General features: G+C 42.3%; 1 protein-coding gene across 14 annotated transcripts in view; it reads right to left on the bottom strand.

Moving 5' to 3' along the window:
- The window catches only part of PTPRF (protein tyrosine phosphatase receptor type F), a 381,489-nt gene that overhangs the window by 243,526 nt on the left and 116,339 nt on the right, over window positions 1-21,624 (bottom strand). For 13 of the 14 annotated variants that reach the window (XM_066192652.1, XM_066192651.1, XM_066192663.1 and 10 more), the window contains one exon: window positions 3,334-3,495. In XM_066192652.1, coding sequence (XP_066048749.1) covers window positions 3,334-3,418 — 85 coding nt within the window. In that variant the 5' untranslated portion in view covers window positions 3,419-3,495. Of the gene's footprint in view, window positions 1-3,333; window positions 3,496-13,092; window positions 13,111-21,624 lie in introns of those variants that run through there. The other variant, XM_066192655.1, reaches the window with a different exon arrangement.

Below are 21,624 nucleotides of genomic sequence, written 5' to 3'. Positions count from 1 at the left end.
AACCCAAGACAACAAAAAAAGACGTTGCTGATGATTTCTCATGACAGTATTGATTCTTCCCCATTTTCTCTGCATTTTGTTTAGAGAGGGGATTTTTTGGGAGTTTTTTTTTTATTTTATTAGAACAAATGATGCATTTTCAAAAGCGGAAAAAAGCATCTTTTAGTTGACAATTGCACTGAACATTAACTGAAATCTGCAAAGCCATTTTTCCCATGCACAATCAAAAGCTGACAGACAGGGAAGCACAGAGTGTATAAAAAAACCCACACAAGCAAGCTGAGAGAGAATGGGTAAATCAGCCATCCTGAATCAGCTCCGAGCTGCTCTAATGGAATTAGGGTCACCCTGACAGAAACACAGTCAGATCACAGAGAAAATTTAATAGTTTCTTATTGCAGTCTGTAAAAGCTGGGGAGGATTTGAAATAGCTGTCTGCCAAATTAGCACATCTGTATCCACTTCTGTTCGTGCGCATGTGCCCCTTCCCACTCACCTTCTCCTCCCAGCACCCCACCAGAGCAGCCAGGAAACCACCACTCTCCCCCTGCTGCCAGGGAGGCACCCAGAGAGCCCCTCTCTTTCTGACACTCTGCCACTCCGTTTAACCTTTGGATGCCCTTTCAACTCCTCATCGCTGACATTCTTCACAGCTCCCGTGAACTCGATTCCAGGGAAGGCACCGGCACTGCCCGGTGCTAATTCCACCAGGCAATGCACACTAAATCTGCTTTATCTCAGGCGTTAACATCCAGCTTTCTGCCGGCTGCCTTAGCTGTCAGGAAGCTACAGCAGCGACACTGAGCTGTGTTACAACAGCAGGTGGGGAAGGTAGGGAAGACCCAGCCACGGCTCCTCCCTGAGCACCCAACCACAAGCCACGCTACTGCCAGGAGCGCATCTCCAGCAGTCCTTTCCTGCCCCTATAAAAAGCAATTTGGGGACTGACTCCAGAAAATCCGGGGATAACTCTGCTCCCACTATCCTGCTGTTCTTAGTGGGGGAAATGCAGGAATGCTTTGCACATACAGAGCCTGCCCATCCCTTCACTGACTCCAAGCAGCACTGCAATGGGGAGAAGGAAGAATCAGTGATTTCTTGGGAACAGCCATAACCAGTGCAAATAAATGCTCTTTCACCGAAGCCAACAGGATGCTATGGGGACTAAAAAATGGAGAAGAGTGCACATGGGGTGCTCCTTTCACAGCATCCCTCTCTAGCTTCTTCTGGAAGCTCCAGTGTACTTATATTGTCGTATCTTCCCCTTGCCCTTCACAACTGTCCTGAATCAGGACTCTCCAATGCCAGACTCACGACTGCATCACCTGTCTGCATCACTGAAGGCACGTCCCATAAAATGCAGGGTTTGGGGCTGACATTTTACCCCTGCAGAGGTACAGAGCAGACAGGTCCTATCACACAGCTCCCAGCCTCTGAGGGTCGGTGGCAAGGTTCAGTGGGTAAGATGATAGAAAAACTCTAAGTTGTTAAAATACACAGAGCAACACTTTCCATCCTAGGAAACCCTTGATTAATCCATGGTGGCTGTGGTGGTTAAAAGGTCGGTGCCCTCCAGAGCTGCCTTCCAGATTAGGAAAAAGCAATTCTGAGTCAGTCTGCACCAGAGAAAAAGACATACATACAGATAAACCTGCTGCTGAACACAGAAATATTCCACATCTGAGACACCACACAGAAATGGAGCCAATTTTGTGAAATCTAAGACTGTGGAAGTATTCCACAAAATTAGCAAACTACCTCCACAACAAGTTATCCTCAGGCCAAGAACTGTCCTAGGACATCCCAAGCTCCACCAGCTTCTGCACATCTGCGATGTCAGTGATGCTTCTCTTCTTTGCAGGAGCCAATATGAAGATAAAAAATTTCCGGGAATTTTTATACACCCCAAACACTAAACCAATACTTCTCTATGCCAGATTCCAAATGGGCTACAGTGCTCAGACAAAGTGATCTGCATAAGCACATTTCAACAGCACCAGCAGACAGCCAAGTAAGCTGAGGAAGGAGACAGCTGCTGCCTCCAGTTTACCTGGGCAGCTCAGACTCATACAGACCCATATTAATCTGCTGCCTGTGCAAGTCATCCCTAATGACAACAAAAGAACTGAATTTGTATGTTTCTTCATATCCCTCCTTCACTCTTCTGTATAGCTTCTCTAAATTTAGGTCTTTCTTTCAGTCAAGGACATTTAGGACCCCCTATCCCCCTATCCCCCCCCCAAGTCTGTTTCCTACATTCAGCCAGGCTCCTACCAACATGAATCAAGATCTCCTTCAACTTTCACAAAACAACATCTAATTATAAGCCTGGTGACTAAAGCTGCAGTGAGAAAGAGATGACTGCTGGCAGCTCAGGAGGTGCATCATGGTAACCTCAGCTCCAACTCAAGCATCCCAGGAGCCCTGGGTACTTTCAGAGGCAAGAATATTCACAACTGCCGTAGTCTGTGATGAATGTGCAGACATTTAGACACTGAGTATCTGGGTACAGGTTTTTAAAAAAAGGGAGGGGGTCTGCACAAATACTTGAGGATTGTTTAACAAATACACAACCCAAGATTATGCAAAAAAGCCATGAGGTTTCCTGTTCTCTGCATAACCCACTTCATAAAGACATTTCCACTAGAAGGTGTTTTTAGTAGGCTACCATTAGCCATGTTTTTCTCCTCTTGTCTGTCCAAACAGCATTTTGTGCACGTATTTCCCCTTGGCTGGACAGGGCTAATTAAAGCCAGTCACAACAACTCTGTGGGACTACCAGGACAACAGAGAGGACACAGCAGCTGAAAGTATGACCACAAGGAAACACCGTACCCAAATTCTGCCAAAATATAGGTGTAGGAGAGCTACACCAGAAGGTAAGAACTTGCACCCGCTTCCACTACAGCTTTCTCCAACAGCAACTGCCTGCTGACTCAGGAGAGATGTCTCAGTGCTACACAAATTACGAGAGCTGGCAAAAGAACAAGGAAAAAGTAACAGGGATTACTGTGACCCCAATACTTCTTTCTTCCTCCGCCCCCAATTTTCTTTACTCATCTGTGCGTGTTAGAAATCAAACTGTCAGGTTTTGATCTTGCAGCTACTACAGAAATTTCTTCTGCACTTGAATAAATTTTGTCAGTCTTTTTAGTTCTACTTGTGCCCCTTCTCACACACCCTGTTTATCTGCAATGCGCACATTGGGAAAAAAGAAGACTGGAGAGGGGGAGTTGTCTCTTAGCCCTCAGTTTCCAGTACAAAGAAAGTTTAATATTTCTGGAAGGAAATTTTGCAAGACATTCAAGCTTTCCAAAACCAAATGTTACTTACTGTCTGCTCCCGCTAAAGGCAGCATCAAGCAGCAGAGAATGGCTGCTGGCACAGTGAGTACTGGGATGCAGAAGTTAGGCACCATATTCCAAAGTAGAGCAAGTCCTCTTCAGTCTGAGGCAAGTGGTCAGTACATCCAGTGTTACAGACACAGACTTACTCCTGCAAACCAAAAGAGGAAGAAAAAGAAAATTATTATGACACACAGATTAACTGCCAGTACACCAAACTGCATTGCAAAGACATCATTATAGATACTCTTGAAGAGAAATTTACCTATCTTCCCTGCATGAGCAGTAGAGCACCACACCTGCCTCTGAATTCAATAAGCTGATTTCAAGGGTCAGCAGGTATAAACGCATGTGTCTCCGAGTTTACCTTCATCTACAGTCTGGTTTATGGCGCATTAATGCATCCTTTAGTTGCTGTTGTTCACAACAAATAGTTCTGAAGCTGCACATTACATACAAGAAACAGTCTTAAGCTCTTGTAACTCTCCTTCCATGTGCACTAGGACAGATGTGGTTGACAGCATATGTAGGGAGGGTTTGCGATCAAATTGCATGTGAAGCACAGCTTGGACCATCCAGCTGGGATGGTGCACACCAGACAAGTCTCAGCAGGTTCAAGCAGAAGAAACAGAGGCTGAGTTGGATCAGCTGACAGTTCAGGGCCACCAGAGTTCCAGTAGAATATTATTAAGGAAAGAGTCTATGAAGAGAAGCTCTACCCAAAGCAAACACCTCAGCTCCAAACTCCCCAAAATGGAGGCAATGACTACCTAAAAGGATTCATGATTGGATATTCCCTCTCCTAAACAAAGCAAATTATCTTGCAAATTGCCTTAACTTGTGCATCTGCTTGAATACTGAAATACAGAAAATTCTTGGAAAACCAACAAAAAAAAAAAAAGGCAAGTATTTAAAATGAATACAATTTCTGTCTATCTGCCTTCTTTATCTTTTAATGAGAATATACTCATTGTACTTCCATCTCAAAGTCTAAGATCTAACCATTAAAACAGACTTTAAAAGAGCTAGTAATCGCTCACACTTTCAGTGCCAGGCATCACAGTGCAAGCCCAAAGGTTATTTAAAAGTAGATGTGATTTTCCACTATACTGCAGAAGTTACCAAACTTGCCAACACAGCATTATTACTGAAAAACTCTCATGCTGGCAGATGCCAGCCGGAGTGGACCCCGTAAGTATCCCTGAAGCAAAGTACCTGCAAATGTGCACACTGCTCATGGCCCAACATGCCACTCTTACTCATGTAGGCAGACATTTCAAAAACATCTTCAAGAGTGCTCTAACAAAGATATTTCTGAATTTTGCTAGGTTTGGTAGTGTATTGCTTTTCTGGAAACTGCTGAGCTTTTGATGGAAGTATCACAAGTTACAAACACATCTACTTCTGACAAAAACACGGTGCTCAAAGAATGCCAGCAATGATCGTGCCTAGGGAAATCCACAAGAAATCTCAAGAGAATCTACCTTGGCAAATATTTACAGTGCATAGTACTAACAAATAGGAGATCATGATTCTTCTCCATTCTGTTACTGTATTTGCACAGTAAATCTTTTCACATGTTATAATATTGCACAACACAGAGAAATCTTTATTTATGCAACATCTTCTGCAGCCAAGACATCTGAAAATACTTTACAAAATAACCTAGTTCTAACCTAGATGCAGAGAGAATACTGATCATCTCATCCTGCTTTTATTGTCTCAATAAGGAGGCATAAATCGAACTAAGTTCAGCAGCAACATTTTGAATACTGCAGAAGAGGCTCTTTGTACCAGCCACACACTCAGTTATCTTTGCTGCCTTCCAACCTCCCCATCCTCACTCAACTCTCACCAAAGGATTACTAAAAGTACCATGTACATGTCTTACATAGCAAAGACAGAAACAAATAGTTGCATCTTTATAGCTGCATAAGCTCTATTCCAACGACAGAACAGTTCGGTCTCCGAGCAGTTGGCCCAGTGTTAGCCAGCTCCCCAGATATGGCCCACACAGGAATGGGAAGAAATGTCTGGATTGAGAATGATGATTATGTTTCTAAATTCTGCATGTACAGAGGTACTTTGGGCTGCTTGGAGAAGGGAATCCACTGAAGCACTTTAAGCAGCATTATATCTGGCTCAACAGCCACCAGAACCCTATGAGGCTACTCTTCCCGGGGAGGGGGTGGGAAACACCAAGGGTTGAAATTACTGTGTCAAAACTAATGATGTGTGTCAAGCTCCATAAGATTAGGACAGAAAAGGAGTTTTACAGGTGGTGCTGAAACATCTTAGGTATTTGTCAGACCACATTGGGAATGAATAGCTTTCGGAGAGCTTTTCCTCTTTCATTCACTTCCATTAACAACAAAAGTGTCTCGTCTAACGGTGTATCTTGAGCACAGATTGCTCGGAGTCTTGTCAATGGCACCTCCACAGCCTTCATTCAGAAGTAACTCTCAGAAACACAAAAAACTCAGTTAAAGAATAGGTCTGTCTTTTGATTTCTCTCTTTTTTCAGTAAATGTGATCAAGTTTCTATCCAGTTTCAACAGATTTATAACTTTCCTCTCTAGCTCACGAGATACATACCCCATGCACTGTGAAAACTGATGAATTGTCAGATACCCTACCAGATGCCTCATAGACTTGATCTTTTTCAACTGTTTAGTGCTCTAAATAATTTACCACCAGGTAGAAAAGCCAGATTTTCTTATGCCAGACTGCTGTCTGTCCCTCCAAAGTTAATAGACCACCTTTGGCCTTTAACAGGATCAAAATTTCCCAGTTCCTCTTTCCATGGTTGCTCTGGCTATGGAAAAGTTGTCTGCATTCAATAATTAAAGAGCTTTAAATTGGAATGTTTTAAAATTTTATAAATCTCAGTAGCTGTTATCCTCTTTTGAAAGTGAAAATATTAAAAGCTTCTCCCAGTGGTTCAGCTTTCACATTTTTTAGAAGGGACAACGCTCTCTCCCAACTAGACAACACAATACTCAAAGCAAGGGTGTCAGCTGAAGCTCAGTTAACCCTTAGAAGGGCCAGTGTTACTCTGACAGTGTTAAAGAGCAATTCTGAACCAATGCTAAAGGCTTCCTTTCCTGGGACAGAAGGCAGCCTAGGATGGAAAGGAGCTAAAAAACACATAAACAAAGACAAAGTCGGTACTGCTTTGGCAAAATCAAGTACAACAGCAACTGACCAAATAATGCTCTTACAATTCTTAATGTGTCTTGTCCCCAGCAACCGCGTGCCTCTTCAGGCTGCTCTCTCTTGTTTCTGGACTAATTTTCTGAGCACCAGATGATCTCAGTCCCTTCATTCGAAGGCCTCCTTTAATCTCACTGCTTTGGCCAGCATCTCACAACCAATATTGCATTTGGGAGCCCAGACACAGTACAAGAAGGTTTTTCAAAAACACACGTACATTCTCATTTCTTCTTCTGCATCTGGTCCTGGCAGTATTATAAACTCTAGACTACATAACCCAAAATTAGGCGGAGGCTAAGCACTCCAGATGGCTTTGTAAAAACAGCTTTGAGTTTAGCAAGCTAAACTCCTGCCTCTGCTCCAAACCCAGTGTTAGAGCTAGCGAGATCTAGTTTGGCAGAAAACTACAAAGCAGGAAAGCACAACAGAAAACTAGCAATATTCATTTAAATATATCAGTTTTTTGCTGCAGGGCAGGTGGATAGAAAAGAAGTGGTCTTGAGGACATTTTTTGAAACCTACACGGTTAGATTCTTTCAGACAGGCAGAAAAAGTTGGACTCATTTAAACAGAGCCAAGAATACCAACAGCTCATATGGTACTAAGAAATTCTGGCAATGAGTACGTCTCACAGGAGATTGCAAAGAGATTAGAAAAAGCAGTCAACTTTAAAGAGTCAAGAGGAATTTCAAACCAGCACTGAACAGTTTATGTCCTCTATGAACTCTTCTGTAAGATAAACTGAACTGAAACAAGCGTCACGTGGGTCACCAGCCAAGACTGGCACAGTGAAGAAAAGCATCACCAAAGCAACTCTGCCCATTCCATACCAGGAACAAAAATACTGCACTAAAATCGCTTTTTAGGTTAAGCTACTTTGCAACTCAAAGAATCTAAAAAGTCAGCACAAAAAAGTTCCCCCCAGGAACCCCTGTACATCCACGGAACTGCCAGGTTTTGTTGTGTGTGTGAGTACTGACACTGCCTTTGCTGTGAAACATTGTTAAGAGACTGGAGAAACTTACAGGGTGGGAAGGTGAGCCCAGTGCACAAGCAATGTCCTTATCTGACCTGGGGATGTAACAGTGTCTTTTCAAAAAGGAACCTGAAACAACTGAAACTTCCTGAGCATTCTCAAGGTGAGCCCAAGGATGCAGGTCAGAAAATACCAACAGGGCACACCCAGATTTTGGTAAAGACAAGGCTGAAACTACATCAGCTTCTCCCAGTGCTACTGCAGGTGCAACACAATCAAGTTTTCCTTCTGGACCCCTTCCTCTATATTTTACACAAGTACCTGAAGGGAAACCAGTGCTCCAGAGGGCCCCAATCAACACAATACCGCCTGGTCAACTGTGGGGTGTCACATCTGCAATGGCGACCATGTACCACACAGAGCAATAAGGCAGCTCTTTATTCTCTTAGAAGTGAGAACAATAACTGGCTACAGCTCAGCTGCTTTGCTCGGTACATAATGCCTCATCTGTGCCCAGAAGGAGGGAACAGGAAAACCATGACACACCATATAACTCAAGATCATCATATTGCACACATTAAAAGTTGTGGAAGCAGTTACACACAAGCTAATGACTTTTCAATGTTTCACTTCGCTACATCAGTATTCCTTTAGCATAGATTTCTTTGTGCCTTTCTGTGAGAAATATAATATAAAGAGACTTGGGGAGTACAGCAATATGGCCAAAAAAGACAAAATGAGTCTCATTTCACTCCGAACTCCCACATGCAGGGAATGTATTAGAGAGATTCAGTGGGGAGATATATGACGATGGCGACAATGGCAACACTAGAATAGATTTAGGGAGGAACTTCCTATGAGCCTGCAATACAATAAAAAGGCCAAGAGCTAAAGAAATCGCCACATGAGCAAAGGTACCACCTCTGGGACCCAGGTGTGAGCAGGCCCAGAGCATCATTCTGGTGCTCTCAGCTGCAAGACTCTCAAACCGTCTGGAGAAGAGGGATGAGCGAAGCAATGCAAGAACGAGGAAGGATAAAAATCTCTGTCGAGTCATAAGCACTAGACAGATTGGCTAAGGATTTGGTAGCTATCTGTAAGTACAAGAAGGTTTTAAAACACCAAGAAAGGAGTGGAGAAGTGTAACTAGCCATGGGCACAAAATTGTGAGAATGAGAAAAAGCAAACAGAAGTCTATGCTGAATATTCTCAGTCAGTAGTCAAAAAAAAAAAAAAAAAAAAAAAAAAAAAAAAAAAAAAAAAAAAAAAAAAAAAGAGGTAAACACACCCCTCCCCAGAAGTATTTTTCCCAGCAGGAAAATGTTCCATCATCTGTTTGTAAAAAAAAAAAAAAAAAAAAAAAAAAAAGGGTAGGAAGAAACAAAAAGAAAACCCCAAAATATCCCATAATCTGGGGAAAAAGCCCAAACCAACAAACTAATACAGGCAGATTAGTATGAAGCACTGTATGTAACAGCAAGAACAACCCAGAAGTACTTTAAAAAGATTCCCCTTATTTTGATAAAGCACAAAAAAGTGGGAAGTGTTTAGGCATAAGCTAGCTCAGCTACAGGTCACAGTGATCCTGAACATGCAATCCCAATTTGACCCAAGGAGAGGAGCAGAGCCACTTTTAAGCAGAATACAAGCACAACTTGAATACTCCTGGCAGCTTTATTGGCTACATTTGGTCCTGAAGACATTAATTTCTGAAGGTGTCATTGCCCGCAGACAATACTAGATAAGAAAGAGGAATTTTTCCACTGGAACAAGGATTATGAAGGACCACGTTAAATAACTATGGAGATAAGTTAAAACATCCACTTAAAATATAGATCAGCCTTGAGCCTCAGAAGCCCAGCTATCACTCACAGCGAGCACTAAGCACAGACTGCTGTAGATCACCATACCCAAGTGTAAAGGCTCCTAATGCCTGTTGTAAAGTCTCCTTAAAAGAAGTAAACTATTGAATATCGGCCTTTCAACAGAGGTCTCTTATTTACAGAATAGGTCCAGCATTGCATCCAGATACATGAATTACAGATCCAGGGCAGCAGAAAGTCCCACAGAAAATGAAACTAAATTCACCTATTCCTTAACTATCAGCAAACTCCACTAAAGTGAAGAAACATGCTCATGAGTCAGACATTCCCACAAAGCAAGAATTTCCGTGCTTCTTCTACAAATTACTGTACATGTGACAATATACTCCTAATAAAAACGACTGCACTATAACAGGCTTAAATGAATTCAGCACAACAGAAAACAGTGCAAAGACTAAAATCACTAGGCACTCTCCTCTAAACCCAATGCCAAGGCATTAACTTCTGCACGGGCAGGGTGCAGACAGGTGATTTTAAACTAAAGAGAGGGAGAGCAGAGAAACACAGTTCTGGGCTTGCTGCTTACAACACACCACAGCTGAGTGCCATTGACTGTACAGCTGTGGTCCTGTTATTCCTGCACCTGGCTCCAGCAGTGCCAAACACGCTGGGTTCTGCATCTCTCAGACTGACAAAACACGCAGGGCAGGGCAGACCTAAGATCCACTGAGCACCAGAACTAATTTTAACCAAAATGGCAAGAATGCAAATGATTTACCAGATGAGAGATAATCTGTCCTTCCATCCCTTCAAGGATTTGCATGATGCCTAACAGCTTGAAGCCAAACTAAATTCTAAATCAATTCTAATTCAAAATAAAAATCAGTTTCCTCTTTGCAAGAATGCTTTTACTCTATCCACATATCTACTCAGCTTCTTTAGAGGCCCTGGTGTCAAAATTTTTCAGAGATCTCTCAGAATCTGAACAAACCCTTTCTCTGGCTTGGAGATTTTGAGCAACTTTAGAAATTTTCCTTTTTGCAGAGTCCATCAAAGTTGGACGCTGTGAGAACATGACCTTCAGGTATTGTGTTATTTTTGCAGTAATTTTTGCTTCAACTAGAGTACAAAGTACATAAAGAACTTTTTTGGGGGGGGAGGGGGAAAGTTGTTCTTTTTACCAAAAAATACCTTACTTTTGCTGGAGGTTCAGTTATATTTTATGTAACATAGCATACTACCGGGGTCTGCTCACTTAATGCCTTTCAGATTAACAGCTTATTCTAAATCTGCTTTTGCCAAGACCTCAATTTCTGGAATTTGCTTAGCTTTTATATTTAGAATTACTGGGCACAATACTAGTACAAAGTCTTCTACAATATTTTCAGCGGTTAAAAACTGATGCAAAGTAATAATTTTCCTCTTTGGCAGCACACTCCTCTTCCTTAACTGCGTTCCTTAACCTCCCATTACCCACCAAGACAAATGTTCACACAAGACAATGGCACTGATTTGCCTAAATTATTTATCTTCTTTGTATAGTCAGCAGTTCTTCAAAGTCCACCTTGGATCTTTCAATTTTCCTTTTATACTCATTTTACTTAATACATTCTTGTACTGATAAATGGGAGTTGGGTTTCCAAATTTTCATCTCAAACAGCTTCTCAAGCCTGCCACCTACCTAGAGTGAATTACTCCCAGTTAACTGCTTGCTAATTTAACTGCTTTTCCCAGTTTGCTTTCTTATGTTCCTCTATTGATTTCGAACCACTTCAAGGAACTGACTCACTCCCACCTTGCACGCTCCCTTTTTCTTTTCTACTCTTACTTTTCCCCACTATGCTGTTAGGGAAGTTTTGACTAACTTGTTCACTTTCTTGTAAGTTAGCCTTTCTAAAGTTTACTATCATTCACAACATTTTCACCTTCTTCGCCCCTCTGAGCTCAATGATATATTCATTCCCTTCTTTCACCACAACCATGACCACTCATGAAGACATATGTGAGGAGCCCACAAACACCTTCAACCTTACTGATGCTGCAGCATCTTGACAATTGATTAAATAATTAAATACTCCTGAGCAACTCCTTGTGTCTGCAGCTATTTTAAGCCAGGCCCTGGAAAGAATGCACACGCTGGTGACAAACCCCCCACCCAATGTCTCGCAGCCACTGTCACACATGGAATGGGGTAAAAAAGGACTTACTGCTTTGATCCTGCTCACAGAGACAATAATCCTTTTCCACAGGCCCACCAAGCACACACAAAGTGCCAAGTTCCCAGATACAGCTTAGCTGCCATCCTTTCTAGACGTGAGCATCACCAGCTGAGGAGCAGCACGGCTCCACCAGACGGGATCCCCGCCTGTCCCAGCCACCCCTGTCAGCCAGCACTAACCCATGCAGGAGAAGACAGCAGCAGGCTGCCACAGGGCTGGCTTCTTCCTAATGCCATCATTTAGCAGACAACTTACGCCCTACTGGAGGGTTTATGTATCCAATTAAACTTCCTGTAATTCTGATCCTGTGAAACTATGAACATTTTCAATGCTAGATTTTGGAATTATTCTCTCCCAAAGGGCTTTGAAGTTAATTATATCATAGTTGTTATTACTGTCTCAAGCACAGATACTGCTTGAACCCCATTATTGTGTATGTTACTGAGGGCTAAAATAAGAATAGCTGCTGTTTCCGTGTGCTCTGGAGCTAGCCTTTCCTGCAAACTGCTTCTATAACCTTTGCCCAAACATTATGTATGCTCGGTTTATATGCAGGTAGTTAACAGAGCCCAGTAGGGTAAATGGACTTATTACATTTATCAAACTGAATTCTCTCCATGCAGAACGCCCCCAGAATCCTGCAGTTCGCTGGCTCTGGAGGCATTTTGGCATTTGGAAGACAGCACCCAGAAATTCCCTCCACAACTAATAAGCAAGAACTATGAAAGCACAAGTTTCATGCAATTGCCTTCTGTATGAAAAATGAAAACTGTTTCTGTAACCTCTAAAGAAACCAAGATGCAATCAAGCTTATTGTAATAAGATGCTAAATTTATGATTATTCCTTTTTATATTTTCCTTCTAGTAAGGGCTCCTAGCTTTGCTGAAAGAAAACAGCATCTGAGGTGGCACATATGACATAGCACCTAAGCCATATTAAAGAGATAGAAATAAATAAAAAGCCCTAGGTGTAACAGAATGCTTACTGAAGATGAAGCAGCTAAAGGTCTGCAAATTGTCAAATCCTGATTTAATGGTAGCAAGTCAATCTTAACTCTTAGTACAAGAATTTCTATTCCTAAGTTTTTATTCCAAACGACTTCTCCCCTTCAATAGCACCTCAAGCTAAAAATTTAATTCAGGTTTTTTGCATCACATTCTGTACAGTAAGGCACACAGAACATATACACATCAGATTTTGTCTCACTCAGATCTGAGGCTGTGTGCTCAAAACTGTTTGATGAAAGAAAATCAATTAATATATTTTACAAGTCTTCTTTGTTTGTCAGATCAAAGCAGCAGTTTCCTAGTTACTTTCTGTCCAGAGGGACTGAGGTAACAGCTGCATTAAGGCTGCAGCAAATCCAACACTTTCTGGACAGACCAGCCATCTTCCATCTTTCATGCCACAAACCAAATGCCAGGACTCTTCAAACAGGCCCCAAATCCGCTTCCACACACACATTCTGCAAGTCAGTTCTTATGTGGGGACCACACACAAGTGGCTGAGCACTTACAGGCAGCAGACAGGAAGGCTCCACATAGCTGTGGATCCGTGCTGCCTGACACCTTATCAAGGATGCACAACACTCACCTGTTTCGGATTAGAAAGATGAGAAAAGATGGGAAGGCTAACAATATTCTGCACATGTTAATGAACCTGTAATGATTGCCTCTGCCGACCTCAGAAAGAAAACCAAAACATAAAGCAAAGGTAAACATGACTACCCCTCAGGTAGGTAGGGTACATCACCACCCCTACACAGCACCTACTGCTCCTCTGCATCTTGCGTGAACCTGAACCTCCCACGGACCCTCCTCATCCACCATAAAATCCACACTAAATTTATCACAGATCATGTGTGACTTTGCTTTTTATATCCAGCAATTTTCTGACTCCTAGAAAAGGCATGCTTTGCTAACCAAGGGTATTCAGTGCATGGCAGTTATGTAGCTACTTCCAGTGGCTTTTTTTATTTCTGCACTGGAGAGGCACCAGGAGAGACCAGTTCTCTTATTCATCACAGCACACACGTGGCACAGACAGAGACATATGGGACATTATTCACCTCTTGGTGGTCCTCCATTACATCCTATGGCTCCAAAAAAATTAAGTTTTGCAATTCAACCTCAAGTGAAGTATTCAAAGTAAAAATGGGAAACAAATTTCACCACCACAACACATCTGGTTCCACAACACAGTAGCTTGCTTTTGATTTTTATAATTCAGTCTTAAAAAGCTCCTCTTCCTCAGACTTTGAGAGCATTTCCTATGTAACTCAGGTCTTATAACTTCTGTGCATTCTGTCTACCAGGAGAATGGTCCCATGCTAACAGTCTGAAACCTGAATTCTAATATAAGATCAACCTGAAAAATAAATAAATTATGTACCTCACACAAAACTGCCCTTTTCTAATGGAGACCTCTGCCAATAGCAGATGGAAAGACCTTTGAAAAATAAGACATCCCATATGCCATCTGCAGCAACTTTGAGCTTTCCTATTGAAATTATTCACTCTTTCCTTCCAGGCGTCCACCTTTACATGACCTTGAGCAACACATAAAGAGGATAATACATAATGTGTAGCTTCTTGGGATGCTATTCAGTAAAACCTAAGGAAAGAAAATTACTGCTAGCTGTTTTTTCAATCCATTCGTGCATTAGTGTGCTGAAACGCATACTTGGCGCCGTTGAAATCAGATTCAATGTACGTTTTAGCGTACTTAGGAGGAAAGCTATTTTAATTTGTTAGTTGCCAGAATGTTAAATCCTGAAGAGAAAAAAGCTTCCAGCAGAAAAACAGAACAGATCTTAAAGGGGAAAGATATTACCTAGCTTAATGAAAAACAAAGGAAAGCTTAAGATGGACCAGGTTATGTATAGCTCCAAGAAATGGAACAGCCCCTTCTTCCTCCACATGGTTGATGCTGGTGTGGGGCTAACAACACTTAATGCAGCCCCCTGTTCATCAACACCAAACATATTAAAGTAACAGCAGCACAGCAACTCCTCAGCTGCCGAGAAACAATGGCTCTGAAGCTCTTTCTGACGTATGGGGAACATGCTCCAAGTTTTAAGCATTTATTTTGGATATGCAATGCCACCAGACGCCCAAGCTTTTTCTTACCTGCAGACTAACACATCAAAGTGGCTTTGATGACATTCCCTCTGAAAGCTTGTGTGCTCCAAGTCTGCAGCTCTGTGTCCATCACTTCTAGATGTGTGCCCAGCCCATTAAAGTGGACCTGAGCCAGGCATGAGCAGAGGGGTGGTTTAACCCAACCAGCAAGAGCACACAGCACCACGTTCACACCAGTTCTATGTTTAGTCAGGCTACAGAAAAGCAGGACAAAGTCATCCAATGCCAGAGCTCATATCCCTGGCTGCCTGACCTCCAGGCAGTGCATGGATTCTGCATCACTCAAACCTGCTTTGGTTTTACCCTTGTGGGTTTTAATAATTATGCACATACACAGAGAGCTTGCAATCAGTGTACTCTGAATTAAATTTTAACCAATAAATGAAGTATTAAAAGCCACAAAAAATTTTATAACATTTTAATTGTGTATTACAGAACTCATCTGGTAACACCTAATTATAATTCTAAATGAGCAGCAATTAACAAGCTATTTTACGGTGCCTAAGTCCAAAATAAACAAGGTCAGGACAGTCCTGCAGAAGGAGCTGCTAGTATGCACACTGCAGAAGGGAGGCCAGTCTATGCTTGGAATATACTCATTCCCCAGTTTCTGCATCCAAGCATTAAATTTTAGAAAGTGTAGGGAATATCACCCATCATGTACAGGACATCCTGTATCACTGGATCCTTGTCAAGAAATGGACAGCTCTGCTCCTCACATACCACCCACAACGCCAGTGTTATGTTCATGTGAAGTGACACACGCCAACACTGTGTCACAGATGGGGAAGGTCGGGGCAGGTGCAGTGGAATCAAGTGTTCTCATCCACCTCATGTAGCAAAGACCCCAAAATGGGATGGCTTGAGGACAGAGCAATGAGGAAGTGTCTCTTCTTCACACAGAAGCCATAACACCCCCTGTAGTAAAGCAGCCCACCTATTGCTTGAAAAAATTAGCTAATCATTCAGAATCATCCAACACTTCCAAGCAGGAGAAAGGTAGATACTGTAGACAGAGCCACAGATTTCATGTTAGAAATTCTAGACATTTCCCACTGACCTGATGCTCTCTCAGAAACTTCTTGGAAGAGTCTTGCTTCTTTACTCCATAGCTAGTAAGCCAAGTCTTTCTACCTGGTAAGCATCCACGAAGTGTTCCAGAAAGAGCTACAGCAGAGAAGTATCCCACTAGCAGCATTTTAGGGGTCAACCAGCAAAAGTTCAAAGCCCAGAGGCTTTATTTCAGAATGCATTACCCTTTACTGACAGGTAGGGTTTAAATTTTATTTTTGTATTTTATCCTTTAAAAAGAAACATTCTTTGAGAGTTGAAGTGTGAGGAAAAAACCTCAGCCTAAATAATATGCAACGTACAAGGTAATTTTTATGTTTTCAGAGGGTAGACAAGGTTTCTGAAAAGGGCTTTGAGACAGACTCATGCATCTGTCTTTTGGTTTTTCCTTTGCCACTTTTTCCAGGTCTTCTAAAGAAAATGAATCTCAAATCTCTTCCACAAAGAACAGGGGCCATTCCTGACTCTCAGGGAGGGGGCAACAGAACAGGAACCTGATGCAGCTGGTATCCTCTCTTTCTGTAGGAGCAATGCATTAGATATTCTCAACTAACATTAAAGACATGGAAACATTTGGAAAAGTATTAATGATCAGCTTCTTAAGCAAAAGAACAAAGTACCCAAGGCACTGTCAGGGCTAGATCAGCAATCCAACTCTAGGAGATGCTGGCAACAGAAAATGTGCTTTATGAATGCAGGTGGTTTATGAGAAATAATTTGTGTACAACCCTTTAAAAAAGAATACATAAAGGAAATTGACTAGTTATCCCTCATGAAGCAGTGCAGTTCAGAATAAAGCTTATTCTGTTCTCCAGGCTCACAGACAACATAATTCCTGACAGATTAACCTCCTGGGTCACACTGAGGACACCAGCAGTATAAGTCTGCTTAAGGTGCTGCAGATTCCCCACCGCTCTGGTGCGCTTCTGTCCTACCCCCAGAAGCATTAAAGCCTCACACCAGATGGGTCATAGTGGTGTAGATCTCTGTGAGAAAATACACTGGGCTTACTCTTCCACCAAGACTTACAGGCTTCAGACAGTCAGATGAACCTGCATTTGCCCAAATGAGTGTGCCTGAGACCTGGCATCTCCTAAGGAAGCCAGGCTGATTTGTTGCCCAATAGAATTATTAAAAATAAAAAATAAAAGTATGTCTCTCCCTTGACAGTATCCATTAAAATCCAATTAAGACTCAGAGCTCCCTGAACCAAAGTGACCATCCCTGGCAAACAGGACCCTTTCAGAGCAAAGGCAAGATGAGAGCTCCCAAGGGCTGAAATAAACAGTCAGAGCTTTACACATGCAAGCATCCCTCTTGTACCTTTCTTTGTCAGCAAAAATGGAAAATCCTTATCCTTTGATTACATGACACAGCTTTCGGATATACTGTGATGTCTATCACATAAAAGTCCACCACTGACCACCAGACATTTAACCATTGCCACATGCCTGCCCCGACAACCTTCCCCAGGAAGGGATCCACAGCAGAACTGGGCCCCAAGTCCTGTTTCGTGTGCAGCTACAAGATCAATCCTGACTCTGTACCATGGCTGGGAGGAGGGCACCCTTTCAAGGGCCTGGCAAACTCCATCTCACAACCTGCAAGCACCTGACCCACAGCCTCCTCCAGAGCCTTCGCTGCCCAGCAGCACCAGCACTACAAGCGGAGCCAGCAGGACTTCATTTTTCAGCTGTGCAAACAGGAAAGGGAAAGCTGATCAAACCACTGCCTGAAGGGAGGATGCACAGGAAGGCAAGTGAAACTACAGGCACAGCAGACACAGAGGCAGTGGCCATCGTTAAGACCAAGACTAAGTAACAATTGACAGTCCTTTGCATGAACCAGACAAAGCTGATTATTTTTTTCCAGCAGACCAACTACCCTGGGAAAGCCCACCATCCCCAAAACCTTTTCCATCAACTGTCCAAGAGAGTTGCTTGCAAATTACTGGAGGCACAAAAGCTGCAGACACTTGGCTCTTCATCTTCGAAAGCATGCCACTTGAATTTATCACACTACATGCAAGCCAAACTTTATTTTAGCTGAACAAGAATCCTATAAGCCCCCTTTTCCTCACCAGAGAGTGAGAACAAGCAGAACAGCTAGTGCCTTCTTGCTTTACTGAATTCATTATATTAAACCGAAAGCAATGTCATCTTAACTTGAAAGGACTTTTAAAAGAGCTTGAAGCAATTCTGCTGCTCTAGCATTTTTATATTTTGGATTAACTACAAGCCCTCTTAACCCCTCTAAGTTTGTAACAGCACGTACTCATATCCTCCCAAGCTTTCAGTGCAGCCAGCAATCTCTGAGCTGTTAGCAAGCTGAGAGTTAAAGCACACACCATGTACAACTATTGTAATTTGACTCCTCTACAAGTTAAAGAAGTCCAACTTTTAGGTATTTTTGTCCACAAGAAAGGACCTGCAGAATCTGGTAAATTATCTCAGACATTCCTCATGTCTCATGTGCAATTTCCCTGATTAATAACCCAGGCTCACAGGGGCAATGAAAAGGTCAAAATCCTACTACAGGAGACAGTGCTAAAATATTACTAAATGTTACCTTTAAAACATTTCCAATTAGCATTAATATAGAAAGATTTCTATCAAGAGATGTTCTGTAATTTCATGATTATCATCACTGACTTTTTAAACTGTTTTTCAAACAGGATTTTTTTACTTGGGTTTTTTTTTTTGGCCGATAGAGTGTATCAGAAGCTATAGAAAACACCTTAGCAGCAACTTTCTTGAAATTAAATATTAAAAAAAACACCCTGCTACCAATAACTGGTTCTGTTTGATGTAGTTTGTCATTTTTCTGGACAGCTGAGAGCCTTAGGCAAATGTGCAGGGAAAAACAGTGAACCGTCTCATCCATCTTTTGTTTATTAAACCCTGAGTTTATTCAAGTGGCTTTGAATCCTGAACTACACAAAGTCTTCTGAACCATTTCACGCTCAGCAATTGAATCTAGGGGGCAGAGAGAATGCTAAATGTTCTTTAGGTTTATTAACTTCTGGAGAAAGCATCAGATAACAAACCCTTTCATCTCAGCTCACACAGCTGAAGAACAGTGAGGAAACAACAATGGCCACAACACGACCCACTCCAGCATGGTGCTACCAGAAAATCCTCGTCAGGTGCTGATATAATCCCTGCTGAGAGCACCTCTGTCACTCCTGGGCACTCTTACCCGGCCTGTGGGGGAAACCATTTACAAAAAAACCAAAGAACCATTAATAAGCACTCTCAAGCTTTTTGCTGACTCTGCTCTCTTTTCAGAGCAATGGCTGCATCTCAGGGACAGCCATACGTGTGCTGGAGATGAAAGGTTGCCAAGCAGTGCCAAGTTATCTCAGACTAATCGTATCTAGGAGATGGATGGAGTGACAAGATCAAACTGCAAACACTCCCAGTTCAACACTAGTTTGAAAAGTGCCATCTTTACTCTGTCCATTCACAAAAACATGGGGAAGAGAAAAAGCATTTTTATATACAAAATCGTATTACAAGAGTGCCCTAGAGGCCACTGTATCATTCATTTTCATACTAAATTCAATAAAAATACACTGTTCTAATTTAGATTAAACAGGTGCAGCACCAAGGGGTCTCGCAGCAGCATTTAAGACCTTGTTGAGAGCATGGCCTGCCCTAATCGAGGCAACCAGCCTAATCAGGAAGCCGACATGGGCAATTTGACTGCAGTAGGTCTAGCCCCAGAGGTCCCATACATCACTGCCTATGTCTGCATTTCCCCTCCCTTTGCTCTCTTTCCTCACGCATTTCCTAATGCTTCAGTGTATACCAAGACAGTTGAGAGGATGCAATTTGTAATCTCAATTAGGCACAACATGAGGTAGCCAAGTTGATTAAGAAAGAAGGGGCCTAAATTAGCTTACTGCCCCTTCACAAGAATTAATTTCTATTCCAGCAGTGCCTATGGCGGTGTGTCCAGTCCAAACACATAACAAAGTAAACAGATGCACTCAAGAGAGACTGACGTTTTTCATGTGGCTTGGCAGGGGAGCTGTGTGCCTGTGAGGGTGCATGCACTTCAGCCTACCTGATCCATTAGCGCTTGCTCAATGACAAGGAAAGTACAGCCTTTCCTTCCCTTAAGTAAGACACTTATCTATTACAACCGTACAAGCCAGGGTAATTAATCAAAAGTCTATCATACCATATAAAATGAAAATGGCTCAAAGATGTGCCTGTTCACATCAATTAATTATTAAAGGAGCATTAGTTGAAGCTTTTCACCTGCCATTTAAAAGCTCAGGCTAACATGATATGACACGCATACAACCACTAGAGCACAGTGGACACCTCCATTCACCCACCCAGCTAGCCCAGTTGGGCCTGTACCTGCTCTGGTTCTGCAGACTGGTTCCAGCAGCCCCCCAAGAGCAACCACAGCCTGCCAGCTAGGATGCTCAGTATGTACAGCTGGGGAAGAGTCAGCAGGTAGCCCCTCCAAACGGCAATCACAACAAGCATTTGCTCATGTTTGCCTGACATTTCCTCTTCTGTTTCAAAATAAAGTCCTCAAGCAACAAGGCAAGGGTTCGGTAAAGGTAGCGCAAGCATTCCTAGAAACCACCAACCGTGTTGTTTTCAGCTGTGTTCATGCTGCTGTAATCAATGGAAGCACTTAGCAGTGATGAGCACATACCAGCACGAAAAAACAACCCATCCTTTATGCCATGGTTGTTATCTTCTTCCAGACCAACCAATGAATCAAGATCACTGACTGCACTAGGAGGCGAAGCACTGGGAGGGCTGGTGCTTAATTAAGGTGAAGTAAATACACGCTGGCTCAGGAGCAGGCTAGAATCACCTCTGCAGCACATAAACCAAGAGCAGACAAAAGCATAGCAGCATCAGACCTGCTCATATTTCTACCACTTAGGACCCAAGCTTTATTCTAATTGTAGAAATGGAAGAATGATTGTCAGTTGTGTGGACATTAACTGCCCTGCTGATGTAACCAAAACAGATTTGCATTATTCGGAACGATTACATAAGGCCATAGCTGTGAAACTAGAATGAATCAAAACAGAAATATACATTAAAAACACAAAGCATCACCCCATAAACGAGGGGGATAGCCAAAAGGCCTAAGTAATAATTTAAAAGCCACACTCTAACATCATGCTTTCTAAAACTGGAGATGAAGGCATCTTTTTCATGAAACACCATAAATCTACTACAGTGGTGCTCTCATCCTTTACAATCTCTAAAATTTACTTTTATGGATATAAATACTAATAAAATTCACCACACCCGTGTTTTGCACCAGGCTTCTATGTAAGACTGCATATCCAATTTTGTGATAAATTTGTATTTCTGCTGAGAAGTGTTATGCGCAACTCAAGATCAGCAGAAATACTGGGTCAAGTTGGACATCAGCTTCCATGAGCCGTGGGAAGTGAGTGGTAAGTGCAACTCCGACAGACCACAGCTGCCTGTGCTGAAACAACTTTACAGTACGCTCCTGAATAAACTACCAAACAGGCACCAGCACTCCTGGTGTCATTTGGAAATTAAATAGTAAGATACAACTTGAAACATTTTTGCCTCACCTCCCATTTCTCACAGATGCTCCTCTTCACAGCTTATCTCCAAGTGGAATGGTGAGAAAAGAGGGGACCCCAGACTGGCTGCCAGCCAGCCTTTTCAGGCTTCATTTTTAATACCATTACCTATGAATACATTATATTACTTGGCCTCCACTCACCTCATTAACCCTGGCACCAAAGCAAGTAACAAATACAACTAACAATATCTACTTGGTAAGAAAGCCTCACATTTTTCCTTTGCGCTCCATCTGAA

Source organism: Chamaea fasciata, unplaced genomic scaffold (assembly GCF_029207755.1).
Source record: "Chamaea fasciata isolate MVZ Bird 193981 ecotype frontalis unplaced genomic scaffold, bChaFas1.0.hap1 SCAF_10, whole genome shotgun sequence".
NCBI classification, from domain to species: Eukaryota; Metazoa; Chordata; class Aves; order Passeriformes; family Sylviidae; genus Chamaea; species Chamaea fasciata.
Note: the sequence above shows the minus strand (reverse complement) of the source record. Positions and strands in the feature narration are given on the sequence as shown.